Source organism: Rhinopithecus roxellana, chromosome 21, assembly GCF_007565055.1.
Source record: "Rhinopithecus roxellana isolate Shanxi Qingling chromosome 21, ASM756505v1, whole genome shotgun sequence".
NCBI classification, from domain to species: domain Eukaryota; kingdom Metazoa; phylum Chordata; class Mammalia; order Primates; family Cercopithecidae; genus Rhinopithecus; species Rhinopithecus roxellana.
Window position 1 is genome coordinate 48,997,570 of NC_044569.1, and position 18,957 is coordinate 49,016,526.

General features: G+C 51.8%; 1 protein-coding gene across 4 annotated transcripts in view; it reads left to right on the forward strand.

The window, feature by feature from the left end:
* The first annotated feature begins 703 nt into the window (after window positions 1–703).
* SMAD7 (SMAD family member 7) overlaps window positions 704–18,957 on the forward strand; it is a 30,979-nt gene continuing 12,725 nt past the window's right edge. The window contains exons 1-3 of one of the 4 annotated variants that reach the window (XM_030925886.1): window positions 704–1,597; window positions 2,936–2,989; window positions 8,507–8,581. In XM_030925886.1, the coding sequence (XP_030781746.1) occupies window positions 985–1,597; window positions 2,936–2,989; window positions 8,507–8,581 (742 nt within the window). In that variant the 5' untranslated portion in view covers window positions 704–984. Of the gene's footprint in view, window positions 1,598–1,767; window positions 2,145–2,199; window positions 2,541–2,935; window positions 2,990–8,506; window positions 8,582–18,957 lie in introns of those variants that run through there. The other 3 variants (XM_030925885.1, XM_030925887.1, XM_010360198.2) reach the window with 3 other exon arrangements.

Genomic DNA, 18,957 nt, shown 5'->3' on the forward strand with positions numbered 1-18,957 from the left:
CCCAGATGCGCAGGATTGAAGCGGTCTAGCCAAAGCTTTCTGTGGATTAAAAAAATACACGGTTTTTTTTTTTTTTTTGGCAGAAGGAGAGGAAGACCAGCGGGGCTTTGCAAAGAAAAAAGGGGGGGATGTAACTCGTGGATACATTTTTCCACCCCTGAAACATCTTGTTATACTTTGTAAACATTTTCTTTTTTTAAACCCCAGCTCCAGCCGGACGCCCCCAGACCTCAGAGGTTCGAGGAGGTGGTGTTTTTCATTTGGGGCTTTGCATATTTGGTTGTTAGGTTTTGCGAGAGCCTTCTTATTTCGCCAGACATCTCATGCGGGGTGAAGTCCACTCGGCCCCCTCCCCTGAGTCTTCGTGTGTACGGAATTCGAGGAGATCCGGTTACTAAGGATATAGAGAAAAAAATAAATTGCGTGCTTGCTTTTTTTTTTAATTGCCTGCTTCTCCCCACCCCCAAATTAAGTTGCTTAGCAAGGGGGAAAGAGGCTTTTTCCTTCTTCCAGCAGCCCAGCCGAACGCCTTTCGCTTTTTTGCCCCCGCGGACCTTCCATGTAGGAAGCCGAGGCTGGCGAGCCCGACATTCGGGAGCCACTGCGGGGGGGCCTCTTTTTGGGGAGGCGCCGACGGGGGCAGGCTCCGCCGTCCCCAGGGAAGCGGCGGCCGGGTTCCTCCGGGGCGCGCCGGGGCCGGAGAGCCGCGCAGGGCGCGGGCCGCGCGGGGTGGGGCAGCCGGAGCGCAGGCCCCCGATCCCCGGCGGGCGCCCCCGGGCCCCCGCGCGCGCCCCGGCCTCCGGGAGACTGGCGCATGCCACGGAGCGCCCCTCGGGCCGCCGCCGCTCCTGTCCGGGCCCCTGCTGCTGCTGCTGTCGCCTGCGCCTGCTGCCCCACCTCGGCGCCCGACTTCTTCATGGTGTGCGGAGGTCATGTTCGCTCCTTAGCCGGCAAACGACTTTTCTCCTCGCCTCCTCGCCCCGCATGTTCAGGACCAAACGATCTGCGCTCGTCCGGCGTCTCTGGAGGAGCCGTGCGCCCGGCGGCGAGGACGAGGAGGAGGGCGCGGGGGGAGGTGGAGGAGGAGGCGAGCTGCGGGGAGAAGGGGCGACGGACAGCCGAGCGCATGGGGCCGGTGGTGGCGGCCCGGGCAGGGCTGGATGCTGCCTGGGGAAGGCGGTGCGAGGTGCCAAAGGTCACCACCATCCCCACCCGCCAGCCGCGGGCGCCGGCGCGCCTGGGGGCGCCGAAGCGGATCTGAAGGCGCTCACGCACTCGGTGCTCAAGAAACTGAAGGAGCGGCAGCTGGAGCTGCTGCTCCAGGCCGTGGAGTCCCGCGGCGGGACGCGCACCGCGTGCCTCCTGCTGCCCGGCCGCCTGGACTGCAGGCTGGGCCCGGGGGCGCCCGCCAGCGCGCAGCCTGCGCAGCCGCCCTCGTCCTACTCGCTCCCCCTCCTGCTGTGCAAAGTGTTCAGGTGGCCGGATCTCAGGCATTCCTCGGAAGTCAAGAGGCTGTGTTGCTGTGAATCTTACGGGAAGATCAACCCCGAGCTGGTGTGCTGCAACCCCCATCACCTTAGCCGACTCTGCGAACTAGGTGAGAAGTTGTCCCCTTACCCCCCAACATTTTCCGGCGCGCCAGTGCTGGAAGAAAAGCCCTTAGGGCAGTGCGTTTGTGCAGCCACCCCTCCAGGGGGAGTGTGCATCCCCTCCTGAGAGGAGACTGGGGGCCGAAAGTAGAGAAGGGACATGGGGAAACTCAAAGGGCATTCCCTGGGGGTTCCCTTCCAGGATTTCTCCTGTGTTGCCCCGAAGGGGTCCATGGGCACTGCTCCTGCACGCAGTTTGCGGTTAAAAATTAGACGCCTTCATTTCCGGATCAACAAGGGGGTGCAGAGGGAGGTGGGGGGGTCACGCCTCCCCGCACCCGGAAAGGCGTTGAGGTGTGTGACCGAGTTGGATTTGGTCCAGGCCCGCGAAGGAAGGCTGGGAGAAGCGTGCTATAAAAAGGCTGGAAGGTCTCCGTATTTACTCCTTCAGTAAATAAGGAGAATCAAGTCGAACACAAGTGGCCCAGATACTGTCGTGGCCGCGCAGCTTTTGGAGTTTTGGGACAAAGAGAGTTGGATGGAAGGCCGAACTGGGTATCTGTCTCCTTTCAACTCTGCCAGCCCCAGGGTGCAGAGGAACAAACAGCCAGGAGAAGTTGGGTGTCCCCTACTTTTTCCTTCCTTCCGCACAGATAAGTCTATAGATTAGTGGGGCCCGGCGCCTCGGTGACGTTGTCGCCCCTTAACTGCGCTGGGGCCTGGGCTTCTCGGCTGAGACCCTAAAACTTCTTTCCTTTTATCCTCTCATTTTTTTCCATTCCTTCCTTTTCTGTGTGTCTCTGTACACGGAGTGTGATGTGAGGGTTCACCCCGGGCGACGGCAGATCCCCCAAGTTCACCAGCACGCTTGGGCTGCATCTCCCGCGTGCGCTGGGAATGGGGAGCCCCGTGTCCCCCGCGCGGGTGCCCAGCGGACCGGCGGGGGCGGAGGTGAATTGCACCCCTGGGGGGCGGGCCAGGGCGGGGAACCGAGGTTGCTGGGAGCTGGGTCTGGAGTCCGAGGACGGGAAGGGGGTATGGTCGCCCCCCGCCTTGTGAACTGTGAAGTGCGCGGCTCCGGCTGAGCCGGTGGTTTCCAGCCGGGCCAGCCGAGCGCGGCGGCGGCGGCCGCAGACGTGGAGGAGCGGAGCGCCGAGGCTGGCGCCAGGCGGCCTCTTTTGTTTATCTGACAGCTAAATATCAAGGCAATCACCGCCTCGCGGCCCTGCCTCCAACCCCCACAGCTAAGACAAACAGTTGGGCTAAAAGAATGCTTCTGTTATCGTAAGTTTCTATCTCTCTTCTCATGGCTGGGCCTTTATTTTCTCTTGCTTTTTTAATTTCAGAGTCTCCCCCTCCTCCTTACTCCAGATACCCGATGGATTTTCTCAAACCAACTGGTGAGTAGATGATTTTTAAAATATCCTGCCTATCTTAAGTTAGAAATAGAGCCTCTAGAACCTGGCTTTTTGTGTGTAGGCAAAGGCCTGGAGAGGTGCTAGGCTTGCTTCACTTCACGTTGGTTCTAGGTTTCCTCTGTTGGAAGTTTACTGAATTTTTCTGTTGTGGCTGGGTTTTTGTTTTGTGTTTTTGCAAAGATGTTCCCTTAATATGCTTTACATTTTGTTCCTTTTTCCTGTATTTGCGCTCTGTAGCCGGTGGGCTCAGCTTTAATACATGGAGGCTTTAGTCCAGAAAGAAGTGTCTTGGGAACCAAATAGGACTGGTTGATGGAGACTTCGTGAGTGCCAGGAGCATCAACGGCAATAATGGAAAGCGTGATTAGATAGATGGGAAGACGGTTTAAAAAGGTTCAAAGAAGACTTTGGTCTGGAGTAGACACTGGAACGTTTCAGAAGTATAGGCAATAGCCAGTGAAAGGAGGGTAGGTTCCCTCTGCCCCAGTCACCTGCAAGTCAGTCCTCTCCCGGGGTTTTCTCAGTATTCTCCATAGGGGCCATCAAAGTTTTGAGCACAGCTCTGCCTGTCTGTTGCTCTGTCACTGACTGGCATGGAGCCAGGGCAGAAGCCCATTTGAGACTGGCACCAGCCCTGTTGTGGTTGTCTGCATTCAACTTCTGGCCGGCAGTAGCACAGGAGTCCGTCCCTGGACATCATAGTGCTGGGGACAGGGTCAGCAAAATGAACTTCGGGGTGACAACAAGGACAAACCCCAATTCCTGGAGCTCCTTTTTACAGTAGGAGCTAGATCTGTGTACTCAAAGTACAGGCCGTATGTAACCTTGGTTTTTGTTCTTGTATACTGGTGCCTGAAAAATCATTAATACTTGGGACATTTTTATTTTGCCAAGGTTCTGGGAGAAGGAAAAGTGAAGAGTTGGGCACCATTTAGCTCCTGGAATTCTGCAAGTCCTTCCGCCTTCTGCATTCTGGCTGTTGGGCCTTTCCTCTCACTAATTAAAAGTTTTGCTGGGGCGTTGTCATAAATTAAATACTTTAATGAACGTGTAACCGAAGCCCATACTCTGCAGCCAGTCCTCCTGGGACTCTACCAGCTCCCTCAAGTTGGGAAGGCGTTCCTGCTTGCCGGTGCTGGTCTAATAAGTGGCCCGCAAAGCATGTGATATTTTGCTTTCGATTTACAAAACACCAGATAAATGGTTATTAATGAGGAGATAGCCAGCTCTCTGTATTTGTAACAAACATTAACTGGAATTACCAAGCTTTGTTTTCCTAAAGACTGTAACTTGACTGGGTTTTGGCTTAAAGAATCAAGAATTATTTTATGAAGTTAGTTTTCCAAGGGGCCACCTCTGACCTGTTTTTGTTTGTCCTTCCATATTCTTCAAATTTGGAGGTTTTCCTTAAAAGAGAGAGAACAGTGACCTTAGCCCCAGGGATAAAGACCAGCAGGGGTAAATGTTCCCAGAAACCTCCAGAAACCGTAGAAAAGAAAGGCCATGTTCCCTTGGGTTTCCTGCAGACACACTGGGATAAATCTGTTCTCAGGATTTAAGCAGTCATTCTGCCAGGCCAGGACCTCATTTTCGGTGAGTGGAGTGATATATTTATTCATTAGCAAGTGTTGACATTAGGTAGCAAAATGTGTGTAAACAGAGAAGCCACAAAGACAGGAATGTGCCATTTCCAAGGGGGAGAAAAGTTCTCCAGATCAGCCAATAGGAAGTGATTAACCTGCCCATCGGAAACTAAGACAGCTGGTTACTCACCCAAAATGTTTTGTTGAAAATAGAACAAAAAAAGAAATGAGAAAAGGCGCTGCTGTGTAAGAATTTAGCAACAGTAATAGACAAAGCCCCCACAAAGGGAATTGTCCTGCCACATTGGAGGACGGCCAGGTCTGGAGCTGCAGCACACCCCCCTCCCACAGGTCTGGGGCTGGTTTTGCCAGCTGCTGTGGCCGGGGGCACTGAGGTCAGACCACAGATGGGCGCTGACCCAGGTCTTCATCCCCATTTTGCGTATGGGAGAATGTTTGGCCCGGGAATCTGCATGCACCAGTTGCATTTTTCAGTTTCTAAGTCCTAGGTTGAATTTTTAGTCTTGGGTTACTAGGTGAAACAGGCACAAAGTTTTACAGTGGACAACTGTTAAAATCTTAACCAGTTGCACAACTAAAGGAATACGTCCTGTGAAGTCTCCATCTTGGGAAAAGGTGATGGGAATGGGGCTGGGTCCTGGTACCCCTGCAGCCTTTGGAGACACAGAGGGCTCAAAGCTAGGAGCTCCATTTTGCTGTAATTTAAGCCACTCTACTCAGCCTCTGGGAGGCCTGGACTTGAGACACCTACATACTGTGTGGTCCAGCCAGCAGAGCCATCTTTGAAAGAGTGTTCACATGACTGAACCTAGGGCAAGCCTGTTGTGACTTGTGGCTGTCAGAAGTCGGAAAGACACCCCTACCTCCGCATCCCACAAGAATTTGCTGTTCAAAGCTGGATCTCGGGGATAGCTGTGTGGGCTCTGCTTCCCGTGTTTCATTGCATGTAATGGTCTGAAAGGTTTGAAGAGTGGCTGGCCTTTGGGGGTGGCTGGGTGAGCTCTTGAGGGCCCCAGGTGGCCAGTGTCCATTGGCAGATCCAGCCTCCAAATCCAGGTCGGAAGTCTGGCATCTTGACCTGAGATCTGGCACTGCTTTTGCCTCTTAACTGAGGTGCCTCTTAACTTTTCCAGGCCTCTTTTAAAATCAGCATGATGAAAGAGATTAGGTGATTCATTCATTCATTCTTTGGTTCATTCATTCATTTTACAGGCATGATGATGTGCCTATCTAGAAATGTGAGGATTCCGATGCAGTGCTATGTTCTTCTATAACCAGGGTTCATTTGAGTTCTGGGTTGGGTGAACTACTTGGGGCAGAGCTGGGAACCTTGGGGTATACTTTTGGTGTGGTTGGTGGGTAGGGGCTCCTCTGTCTTTAACAGTACTTAGGAAGCCCGGAACGCAGTTGCTGAGACTATCGTGGGACTCACAGCTCCTTTACCTCGTGCTGATTCTCAATAGTTCACTCCTTGGCTGCTCCCCAGGGTTGGGTTTTCAAAGACTCTGTTGGAGCTGCTCGGAGAAAGGAATGAGTCTTTTTCTCCCACAGAACCTAGCGCTTACCGAGTGCTTGGTAATACTTAGTGTTGCATGAGTCAGGAGTGGCCTAGAGCTTCTGTCTGCCAGCCAGCCTGGGCTCTGGGGAACAGGCGACACAGGCCTAAGGTGAGACCCTGACTTTAGAGATCTGTCTGTGCGGAGCTTTTCTGTGAGTGAGAGATGGAGGTATGGCTCCTTAAACCTTAAGGCCAGTCTGGATGGCTTGGCCACCGCCAGGAAAGAGGGTAGGGACTCCATGGCCTGCCTGCGGGGTGAGAGCCATGGGATAGGGCTGGACTCTTAGGACTCTTAGGTATAGCCCAGCTCACTGGGTGGCCCTTTGAGCTAGTCAGTGGTGCCTCAGTTTACCTGGGTGCCTGTGGTATACTTTGCTTCTTCACAGGGGTGGCAGTAAGGCTTAATTAACGTTTGTAAATCCCTCCTGAGATCAAAGCCACTGCAGACGGACAGAGCACCATTTCATAAAAACGCTTGTGGTTGCCTGCGTGGAGCTGGCTTACCTTTGATCTGAGATGGGCTGACACCCTGAATGTGGTCCCAGCTCTGCTCTGAGATGCCCAGCTTTTCCTTTGAAACACACCTTGCCCCTGGGATTCTGCCAGTCAAAGGTGCGGCGGAGTGGCTGTGGATAAGTCATCATGTTTAATGTGGGGATGTCTTCTGTCTGGGAGGAGTGGGTTGAGAAGCCTATCTCTAGAAAATGATGAAGGCCATCAAAAAGGTTTAGAAAGTGCAGGGTATACACCATTTAACAAGTGACTCCATTTCCTGCTTGCCTCTATTGTTTTCTATTTGTTTAAGTGTATCCTGTAAAACTGTATATTCATGTTAGGAATTAGACTTTACCCTGATAAAATGAGATTACACACACAGTCTTCTTTCTCCCCTGCCCACTGTGACCACCTCATCCCCACACCTGCCTCCACTTCTGCCCCTCCCCTGCTTAGGAGAGTTCTTGAAAAGTTGTCCTTCCAGCCTGGAGAATGTGGGAGAGGGAGTGACCCGGAGTTAGAGAGAGAACCTTAGCATTAAGTGGGGCAGACAGCAGAAACCCAAAGATGGTTTGGGGCTATGTGTAGGCCACTGAAGGATTCCCATGGGCTACTTGTCCCTGGCTGCTGGTTTTTTTTTTTTGGCTTTCCTATTTGCCAGCCTGGCCGAGTGGTTTTGATTGGAAACCCACAGGGACATTGTCCTAGTGACCTGGGGTAGGAGGCCTGGTGTCTGCATGATCTAACCTGTTGTGTTTGCTGCGGACTTGGGCAACACCTTTCCTTAGCCAGGCTCTCTCCTAGGACTTCAGGGAGTTCGGCGCCGTCAGTGGTGCATGACAAGCTTACAGGGTCTTGTGTATTTGTGTTTCATGGGACTAATGAGTTGTGGTTCATGGACATTAGGTTTTGCTTTAATTGCTTGGAGGGTGGTTGTGGAGTCTCTGTTTCTCAGCTGGAATTGTCATTATCCTCATTAACGGTGAGGTCACTGTGCTGAGTACCTGAGGGTGACAGAAGTTGAAGAGAAGCTTATAGTCTAGTTAAGGGCAGATGCAATCTAAAGGTAAAAATCAGTGAGGAAACTCCAAGTGTTGGGTGCCAAAGGTTTTATAGGAACTGAGGGCAGAGAGCCTTGCAGGTCTGGGGTTGCCTGGGAAGGTTTCCAGAGATGAGGGGTTTGGACTAGCCTGGGAGAGGTAGAACATTTCCCCTCCGGCTCAGAGCCTTGCTGAGAATGTTCTCTGTCTTGATCTGGTGGTGGTTACACAGGTGTATACATGAGTAATATTCATTGCGTCTACTCGGGATTTTGTATACTTTGCTCTACTTAAGTTACTCCTCAATTAAAAAAGGGGAAAGAAGTCCTTACAGCCCAACACCAATCTTGAGAATGTTCTCAAGAACTGGGAAACCTGTCTTTAAAAGGATGAAGGCAGAGAGGACATGGGCTCCGAGGAGGGAGGCTTCTGCCCTTGATGAGGGATGACAGAGCCACCAGGGTTAAGAAAGTCCGACCCAAACCTCCTTTGACCTTGGAACCGCCTAGTATCCGTAATGGGGGACTGGTAATGCAAGAGAAATTCCAGCCAGTCTGATTGAGCCTGACTTGAGTAATGATTAACTGGCCGCCCGGAGCCCAGACGGGTGACAAGGTGCTGTGGTCTGTCTTACGATGGGCAGCGAAGCCTGAGCAGACCATTAATAATCAGCATCAAGGCCACGAGTCAGCCTTTTGGAATGTGTGGTTTGTCTTTCATGCTGTTTAGAGCATGCTTAAAGATGGATCTTGGTGTTTTTATTTGTGTATTTATTTCTTTCTCTCCCCTTTTCAATCCACAGCAGACTGTCCAGATGCTGTGCCTTCCTCCGCTGAAACAGGGGGAACGAATTATCTGGCCCCTGGGGGGCTTTCAGGTAAGATGCTTTCTCTTATTTTCTTGGAAGTTCCAGGGTTTCTTGAAATTGCTAGAGACTGGAGGAATGGGGGTGGCCTTCTGCCACCCCAGCTGGTCTGCACTTTATTCTCAATTTTATATGCCTTAAGCTGGATGCATTGGTGGTGACATTGTGGTACCTTTCAGCTCCTCATCCTGCAGTCCTTTACGCTCTGGACACTGGGTCTGTTCCGTGGACGGGGAGACAGGAGCTAGCTGGGGACTGCTTTGGTGTGTAGAGTGTTTCCCAGTTATTTTTAAGCAGCTCCTGGCTTAAGGGGCTTCAGCTTGGTGACTTTGGTGTCATTAACTCATGCATTTGAGCTCTTTTTTTGCTTGTGCTCTTTGTGCATGGGGGATGTAAAGGGAATGGACCCACCTTTAAGGAATTTGTTGAAGACAGATCCCAAGCGTACCATGGGATTTCAGAGCAGATCTGAGGCTTCTCTCCCAAGTTCTGATTCCCAGCCCAGCTTGCTGCAGGATTTTGCAGCACATGTCCGGGCCTGGGAGCACCAGGGTGGGAGCACTGCCGACAGTGGGAGCTATAATGGTTCCCTAGCGGGGCAGGTTTTCCTCGGGGCACACAGGTGTGCATGAAGGCCTGGAACGCCAGTGCTGGGGAGTCACGGGAGTCACGGGAGTCACGGGGCTGGCTGAGAGGCACTGGGTAGCCAGAGCATTGTTGTTCCTGAGACTGTGAAAAGAGGACAGTACTTAGAGAAACTCACTGGCAATGTACATGGGATACATTTCATGTTCTGAAGAAATCCTATTTCTACCTGTTTTTCCATCCCCACCGTATCATCACTAGATTTTCGAAGAACTGGCTGAAGCAAGAGGGAAACAACCTTAGAAACAAATTCCAGCAGAGTTTTGGGCATTTGGCATTTCCTTGCCTGTAGGATCAAGGGGTAGCAGCTCAAATAGAAGCTGTGCCCCGTTGTGGTGTATCCTCTGGTGTGAGGGGCATCCTCTTTTGGGGGGTGCCTACTCTGACTACTTGAAGTGTTTCCTCCATGGCTGGCTGAGGCAAAGTTCATTCCCGAACGGCTCCCTCTCAGGCTCCCCTCTCCAGGAACTGAGCTTGCTGAGAACGTCTTTAGGGAGACCTTTGTTTGTTTTCATTTCAACGCAATATATACTCTGACTGTTATCCGAGACTGAGGGTATTGTTTATTCAAAGCTTCTAATGAGAATTAAGCAGGAAAAAGAGGGACCCAGAGAAGGGAGGGGGCTTCAGGCAGGACAGTGGGAGTGGACAGGGGGAGAAAAGGCAGCAGTGTGTGAACTGCATCTTTTCTGCTTTCTAAGGCTGAGAGAGTTCTTGAAAGAAGAAGGCCAATGAGAGGAAAGGGTCTCAGCAGAATAACACGCTCAGGATGTTGTTAGATAGTTTTATTTTTTAAACCCTGTATGTGCAGGGAGGAGCCCCGGCCCCTCCAAACCACATGAAATAAGCAAGGGAAGTGGCAGCTTTTGAAAAGGTCCTTTCGGAAGGTTTGTCTTATTGATAACATCTTGTCTGTCTCCCCTGCTGGAGGAAATGACGACACCAGGCTGAGATGCCAGCCTGAGCGCCTCCTCACCCGCCCATGCCATGTGACCTGTGAAGCCCTTACGAGATGGGTGGGCTTTTTTTTTTTGACAGTCTCGCTCTGTCACCCAGGCTGGAGTACAGTGGCATGATTTCGGCTCACTGCAACCTCCGCCTCCCAGGTTCAAGCAATTCTCCTGCCTCAGCCTCCCAAGTAGCTGGGATTACAGGCACCCACCACCATGCCCGGCTAATTTTTTATATTTTTAGTAGAGATGGAGTTTCGCCATGTTGGCCAGGCTGGTCTCAAACTCCTGACCTCAGGTGATCCATCCACCCCGGCCTCCCGAAGTGCTGAGATTACAGGTGTGAGCCACCGCACCCAGCCGATGGGTAGGCTTTTTGTTCTCCAAAGCTCTTCCAGTCCTAGAAAGAAACTGGGGGTAAAACAATCATTAACTCCTTCCCCTCACACCCCAGGTAATTGTAGACACAGGTATTAATAAGGAGCTGCCAGGAAGAAGCAGTGACTCCCTGAAGGGGCAGCGTGGCTTAAGAAGGCTGCAGAGGCCGGGCGCGGTGGCTCAAGCCTGTAATCCCAGCACTTTGGGAGGCCGAGACGGGCGGATCACGAGGTCAGGAGATCCAGACCATCCTGGCTAACACGGTGGAACCTCGTCTCTACTAAAAACTACAAAAAACTAGCCTGGCTAGGTGGCGGCGCCTGTAGTCCCAGCTACCCGGGAGGCTGAGGCAGGAGAATGGCGTGAACCCGGGAGGCGGAGCTTGCAGTGAGCTGAGATCCGGCCACAGTACTCCCGCCTGGGTGACAGAGCGAGACTCCATCTCAAAAAAAAAAAAAAAAAAAAGAAGGCTGCAGAAAGGAAAAAGAGGGGGCCCTCCACATGGAAGGAGCATTTGTTTTGAATTTCTTCTCTTGATTTACTAATTCCAACGGCTTCAAAGTTTGAGCTCTTTCTTCTTTCAGTTCAGAGTTGGTGCAGTGTATTCATAATGGGCCATGGTGGGGAGGGTACAGTGTTTTGGGGGTTGATGTCACTGGCTTGGGGGCATCTGGAGGGGAGGCAATGGGCACGGAGAAAAACCTAGGGCTGTCCTCTTTGTAGCCAGAATGCCTTCCAAAAGGGAACTCTGTTGGCCCCGGTCCAGGGCAGAGAATTTTGTAAATGGAGAAAGCCCAAACCTCCTCCTTTTCACAAAGTTGATCCTTCCATGGGGGGTAGCCTGGGTGTGTCTGCCTTGCTGAGGATGAGGCCAGTGCCTGGATGTGGCAGGGCTGGATGGGGGAAGGGGCATAGCAGACACTGAGGTTGGGGGTTGGGAGCCTGGCAGCAAGGTGGGAAGCAGTGAAAATGCCTGTGAGGAGTTTCTCCCTCCTCCTCCTTGAAATAACCTCTCTGAGCCTCTTTCACAGGCCCTGTGTGCTGTTTTCCTTCCTGTCCTGCCCTGGCTGAGAGCGGGCTTAATGAATGGGGCTCAGTTTAGGGTGGGAGGAAGGTCGGCAGCAGGAGCCAGGGCTTGATTCTTTTGGCAAGGGAAGAAGGGAAAGAAAAAACAGCCAAATGTGAAAATGTGTGCCTCGGAGGTGGGGGTGGGGTGTGCTCAATGGCCTGTCCCCTCCTGAAATGCAGGGGTGACTCCAAGGCTGGCCCTTCCCTTTCCTGCGCCCTTGCAAACTGCCCGGGAGGAAGGGGAGTGGGTGGGTAGGAGCCTGGGGGTGGGGCTGCTGGCTGCAGGTTGGAATTCCAGCATTGCAGCTTTCTTTTGGGGGAGTGGTGGGGGTGGGTAGACGACAGGCCTGGTCGTTAGGGACTTGCAGTGAAACACACCCCACCCCTGCAAGTTTCCTCGGTCTGGGAAAACGGGGCATTTTTAGAAGGCAGCGACTTGCTTCCAGGAGATTGTACTTTCATTTTTGACAGCTGGCTTTCTGAGACAGATGGATTGCTGGGTGCAGGCTTGTGTATGGATGTGTGTGTGTGTGTGTGTGTGTGTGTGTGTGTGTGTGTGTGTGTGTTGGGGGGGTGGGTGGGTGTTGCCACAGACGTGCAGAGAGACAGTCCCGTGCGCAAACACATGAGAGTGTGCAGATGCCCACAGGCAGGCTCTGGGATAGGGTGGGTCCCTGTCGCTGGGGTGGGTTGATGTCAGGGTGGCCTCTCCAAGAGGTTGTGGACTTGGTGGGTGGAGTTTGTGAATTGATTCTGCATTGTGATTTGGCAGTCTGCGCCCGACCCTCTGGGATGGGTGTCTTTTGAAAGGCATGCAACTCCCAAACAGGCCCTTGTCGCTGCTTGGATGTGGATGTGTCATGGCTCAGGAAGATCACCTGAGAGGTCTTACGTAGCTGGGAAGCCTCTAGGCTCAGATCCGTCGTGGAAATGGAAAGGATTTGCTCCCAGAGCTTTCCGGGGATCACTGGAAATGCAAAGCATCTGTTGGAAGCTATCATCTTTGCAGCCTCCATCTGGAGTTTTTGTCTGGGGGCTTTCATTTTGCCTGTCTGCTGTCCTGGCTTGGATGGGTTGAGGGAGCAGCATCTCCCTTGTGAGTTCTAGGTTGTTCAACTGCAGACTCATCTTCTAGCCTCCTCCTTTATGTATGAATGTCTGGAACTGGCTCGGCCTCAGCCATATGGACCTCCCCAGTTAAGGTAGGGATTGGAAGCCAGCAACCACTTGTAGTTATTTAAACTTCAAAAGAAATGCTCCCATGGATCTCAAGGAGGGAGGTAGGAGGCAGTGGAGACAGAAGTGCTCACGGGCCCTGGGAAACCCCATCTCTTAGCTGTGCAAAGTCATACTTGTTGGAGAGACCCGGCACCAGGCCTCCAACCCAGGGGTGGCCAACTCTTTTGCTAAGGTCTTAAGATTCATCTGTGGCTACTAGTTCCCAAGTCTGGGGGATGGAAGCGTCCTTGAGTCAGTATCCATTCAGCATTCAAGAATGTTTCTCTCTCCGTCTCTTTGATCCCTGCTGGCATCTGTCGTAGTCTCAGAGGAGAGCCTTCAAAAATACCTATATAATCTGAAAATGCACCCCTGGCTCAGTCCACAGTTGACTTGGGCTCAAACCAAGTAGCGTAGGAAACATTGCTCCATCCTGTTTTAAGGAAAGTTAATCAGCTGCACGTGAACAATTATTCATTGTCTGGCTTGGAATTGTGATCGCGAACTGGGAACCTGGGCACCTGTTGCTCTGCTTTTTAAAATTTTTTTCTTTTATTATACTTTAAGTTCTAGGGTACATGTGCACAATGTACAGGTTTGTTACATATGTATACATGTGCCATGTTGGTGTGCTGCACCCATCAACTTGTCATTTACATTAAGTATATCTCCTAATGTTGTCCCTCCCCCCTCCTTTAAATTAAGTCACCTCCCCATGCCTGGCTACAAAACAGCTCATGGTTTCACTGAGATCTCTAATGCCATTGTGGAGTGAGGGTGGGGGGCATAGGTTAAGCTCACAAGCACATGGGCCTTTCACCCAAGTGCTCATGAGCATGGACTTTGGGGGACTCAGGTGGACAGGTGCTTGTGACCATGAGCAAGCTCCTTCCTTCCCATCGCCTTAGTACCCTGCAGGCCACTGTGAGAAATGACAGTCTGGAACTCGAGACTTTCTGCCTCTCCTTAAACACCTGCCAACAGGATGAGTCAGGGCTAGGGCGGGCTCACCTGGTGCACACCCACACCCTGGTGAAGACCAGTCCTGGACCCCGCCTCTTCTGCAGTGCCCCAGGTCATGCACTTCCCCCTGGAGAAGGGCTTACTGATAAAACCCCTTTTGTCCTGGAAAGAATGTGGCAGTCAGGCAGGGGTTAAATACAGGGTGACAGCATTTAAAATCTCTGGAGCAAATTTGGGCTGCTCTGCCGGCCAGACAAGATGGTCTGCTGCCTCATGCATCCTGTCCCCAGGCAGAACTGGGCCAGCAAAGGGAGAGGGGGCCAGGTGAAGGCCAGGCTTCGGGTGGTGTCACTTTTGGTGACTCTGTAGCACGCTGATTGCCCTTCACTTCCTACAGACACACACACACACACACACACACACACACACACACACACAGGCCTTTACAGCAAAGCCTGGCTGTAGCTGCGTAGACTTGTACACCTATGGGACCTCCGTGGCAAGCTCAGAGCCAGTGGAGCAGTGAAAAGGGAGGAAATGCTGAAGAATTCATGATCAAGTTTGGCTTCCTTTGCTTCTTCTTCAAATTTTTTTAATTTTTAATTTTTTTTTTTTTTTTTTGTAATTTGAGATGGAGTTTTGCTCTGTCACCCATGCTGGAGTGCAATGGCAGGATCTCGACTCACTGCAACCTCTGCCTCCTGGGTTCAAGCGATTCTCCTGCCTCAGCCTCTGAGTAGTTGGATTACAGGCGTGTGCCACCATGCATGCCTAGCTAATTTTTGTATTTTTTGTAGAGGCAAGGTTTTGCTATTTTGGTCAGGCTGGTCTCAAACCCCTGACCTCCGGTGATCTGCCTGCCTTGGCCTCCCAAAGTGCTGGGATTCCAGGCGTGAGCCACTGCGCCTGGCCTCTTTGCTCCTCTATTATTGCTGTTACTGTGCCATAATTCCTTGCAGAATTATGATGGCCAGGCTGGTCTTTATTCCCTTCGGTCCAGGCCTTGAACTCGGAGCAGCATCCTCAAAGCAGTTGTCTTCACCTGGCAGAAGAAAAAAAAGGTATAAAGTGCTAGTTCCTAGACTTGCTCACCACACGAAAATGCCTCGGGATTCAGCTTCCCAGATAGGTTTTTTGCTTGCTTGTAGAAACATTTGAGAGAAAACTATTATTAAGTATACACGGTCCACTGTTTTGCTTTGCTGTCATGAATGGGATTGTAAAAGGGACCCATGGGACCGGGTTTCCTTTTGGGGCGATGAAAATGTTCTGGAACTGGAGAGTGGTGATGGTTGCACAGTTCTCTGAATGTATGTGTATTTTACCACAGTTTTGACCAAGAAAATGGCCAGCGGTAGGTTTTAAATACATGCAGATATTTGGATAATCTATAAGGAACAATGATTGTGGAGAGTAACATTGGAGAGACTTCTGTTAGTTGCCTGGGACCTGATGATGGTAGACATTTGTTTTGGTGGCAGCCCTGAGGTCGCATGGGAAGTACATTGATGGGCCAGGGAGCAAGGCTGATAGCCTGCCTGGGATCTCTGATATGTGTGTGTGTGTGTGTGTGTGTCTGTGTGTGAATGTGTGTGTGTTTTGAGATAATGTGTCACTCTGTCACCCCAGCTGGAGTGCATGGCGCGATCTCGGCTCACTGCAACCTCCACCTCCCAGGTGTGTGTGTGTTTGTGCATGTGTGTGCGTGTGTGTGTGTTTTGAGATAGAGTGTTGTCACTCTGTCACCCCGGCTGGAGTGCATGGCGTGATCTCAGCTCACTGCAACCTCCACCTCCCGGATTCAAGCCATTCTCATGCTTCAGCCTTCCTAGCAGCTGGGATTACAGGTGTGCAACACCATGCCTGGCTAATTTTTTTCTAGTAGAAAGGGGGTTTCACCATGTTGGCCAGACTGGTCTCGAACTCCTAACCTTAAGTGACCCGCCCAACTTGGCCTCCCAAAGCGCTGGATTATAGGCGTGAGCCACCACGCCTGGCCTTCTGCTGTGTGTTATCTGAGCAAGCAGACACATCTGTGTTGATCCTTCGACCTTCCGTTTTTCTTCGTGGGCTCCAGAAATGAGAGACAGGGAAGTTCCCTCTGGTTTGATTCCTGGCCTGACTTTTCTGCCGGGGGAAGTGAATATGCTTGTTCTCACTCCGCAGGGGCCCCCTGGCCTGCCCAGCCTAGTGACTGTGAACCAGGATGGTGCCAAGGTTGGCTCCCAAAGCTGGCGATCCAGACCCTTCCTGGGCCGCTGAGACCCCAGTCCCTGTGATGTCCTTGCCCAAGTTCTAGGGCTGCAGAGGCTGCAGGTGACTGGCCCCGGCGCCCTCCCTTTGCAGGAGCCTCGTGAGAGGATACTGTAAGCACAGCCGCTGGGAGGTCACCACTGGCCCTACCACCTCTCGCTCAGTATTGAATGGCTGGCCCCAAGGCTGGCCGCCTGCCTACTGTCACACACAGGCTTCCTCTCCCGGCTATTTTCAGCAGGAAGGTATTATTAACTGCTGAGGCACAGTTCTCAATTTAGTGGTTAACACACCAAGAAAGCAACACTCACCTGATCCTGGCCACTCTACCTAAACCTGTTGGCTCACTTGGGGGACTCGGCTGCCCCCCAGCCTCTCTGTTTCTCTCTGTGGGTTCACCTTGGAGAACTGGGCTACTAGCGCCATCCCCGTGGAAGCTGCTGCTGTAGATTCAGTATCTGCCATAGAGAGAAACAGGCTTCTTATGAAGCCAACTCTTAAAGGTGTAGAAAATGATCGTATTTATACTCTAAGATGGGGACATTTTTTAATCGGGATGGGCACTGGCTGGTAAAAGGGACTTTCAGCGGTGTTGAGGATAGTTATTTAAAACAGGGCGATAACTTTCACCTTGTAAGTTAACAGGAAATATTGGGACAAGACAGGAAATTGCGTCACCTCTTTTTTAAGAAGAACTCCAGAAAAAAGTGGTTCTTGAAAGGTAGTGGCTGAGAAACGGCTAGCCTGTGTTCTGTTTTGTGTTTTTTTTTCTTCCCTTCCACTCCCACGAGAACGTGTACACAGCCATTTTCTTTAAGAAAGAGGCTGTTTGAGAACTTTATGTTATTTTTATTATTAAAAAAAATATTTCACCAGAAGGGTCACCTTCAGTTGAAATGTTAACGGCTGCCTTATTTCCCATTTTACTAAAGAATCTTTCATGACTTTTTCAGCTTCCTTCCCCAAATGGTAAGGCCAAGCAGCTCTTGGCTGGAAGCTAATTTTGGTTTGGCTGCGGAGTCCTCAACACTGAGCCCCACCCAGTGTCATTAGCTCAGTTTTAACTTGCAAAAAAAAGATTGTATTTTTTTTTTTGATGGGGGTAGGTAAGAATTTACTCACGCCTTCAGCCTTTTTACTCACCCCGGTACTGCCTTCTCCTAACAGACGCGCCTGGCATTTAGCTGCTGGGAACTCAGGGCTGCCTTTGTATTTTCAAGCCACCGAGTCCCCCTCATCCCGCAGGAGTTCTGTAGCTTTCCTGAGACTGTTTCTAGGGTGCTACTGAGGAGTGGAGGGGAAATGGGTCTCGGGGCTCCCCTGGTACAACTGTGTCCAGTAACTGTGCTGTGCTTTGGAGGAAGGGGTGATACGGTTCTCCTAGAAGCATCTCCCAGAGAGGGGGCTTGCCACAGCCCTACAGTGGTGTAGATGAGGTCCGGTTCCATTTATTTGTCTCTGGGTTTCTAAAGCCCCTCTTGGTTGATGTCATTGCTCTAATGACACAGGGCATGGGACATTGCCCCGGCCCGTGCTGCCAAGGAACCATCTTTAGGATAGAGACCAGAAAGAAAGAGACCTGTGTGTGTGGCTGGCCCACTCCCCACTCACGCTCACCCCCACCCTCCCAGCTTTCTCCTTAGCCTGCTTTGTTTTGTTTTCATAACACAACAGGGGCCCTGGGGTGTGTAAAAGCATTGTTGAACACTTGGTGGGGTAACTTGTCCAAACAGAGCAGGACGCCAAAGCAGAATGCTGTGGGCAGGTGGTGTGCCGGCAGAGGTTGGCGGGCCGGCGCCTGCCTTGGAAACACCTTTCAGCAGCATCTGCTACAGCGGCTGCTCTTGGCCTGGCGCAGAACAGGGCTTCTCTCTTGTGTCCTCCGCAGGGACTCCGGGAGAGGGACTTGGTCCTTCTGACTGACTCCCTGCTTGGAAGGTGTGCTCCCCTCTCGGGTGGGTTCACATGTGCCTCCCTCTCTCGGGTGTGAAGTAGGTGGGCCCCCTGCTTTGGAGGAAGCCAGTGTGTCCCTGTGATTCGTTTATGGAGCGAATATGTATTGACACCTATGATATGCCAGGCTGTGTGCTGTGCAGAGGACCAGTTCCTGGGCCGGGATAGAATTAAGAATTGGCAGATGGAGTGGCTTGTCCGAAGGTGATGTTGAATCCATGGGGATGGAGCCGGGGGTAGGGGGGATTGAATATGAGTTGCCTCCATCTGGAGGCAGGCCGGGGCAGCTTCTGTAGGACAGAAGAGCTTGGTCCCTCCATGAAGCCAGGCCATAGGTGAGGGAGGTGCAGGGGTGGGCCCCCTGGGGAAGGCAGAGCTCTTGAGTCATGTACTTCTGCTTCTGCTTTGGTTGTGTGGTCTGTTGAGAATTGAGATAAAGCTTATGGATAAACAGAAACAGAGGTAGGTCTCCCGGGTTTTGGTTCCAGCCTGCCTCCCCACCCCTCTTCTTGCTGATTGTAAGATGACAGCAGGAAGAACAGGAGCTGTGGTTATAATCCACCCTCCAGACCCTGGTAGTACCTGGGGCACAGCACAGAGTGGAAGTGACCAGCCTAGCGCCAGGCTTCTCAGTGGACCACAGCCAAGGGGTGGGGAAACATCTGGAAAGACAGTATCTGATGTCTTGACAGCCAGAGGGGAAGTGGGATGTTTTCGAAGCCCAGGAGTGACTTTCCCTTTGTAACTCCAGAGGACTTGATTCTCATGAAGACCATCTAGGGGATGAAGCTCTTGCTTTTTAATTTTAAATCTGAAAGTTAAGCCCGTTTCTGAGGTGTCAGCCCTGCGTGTGAGGCCCTGGCCTGTCTGGGGTTGGGTTTGAATGAAATAATCTAAGATGCGGTTACCAGGGTGTTTCATTTTCACGTTCATCCTTCCCTGTCTGTTCCCCCGGGGCCA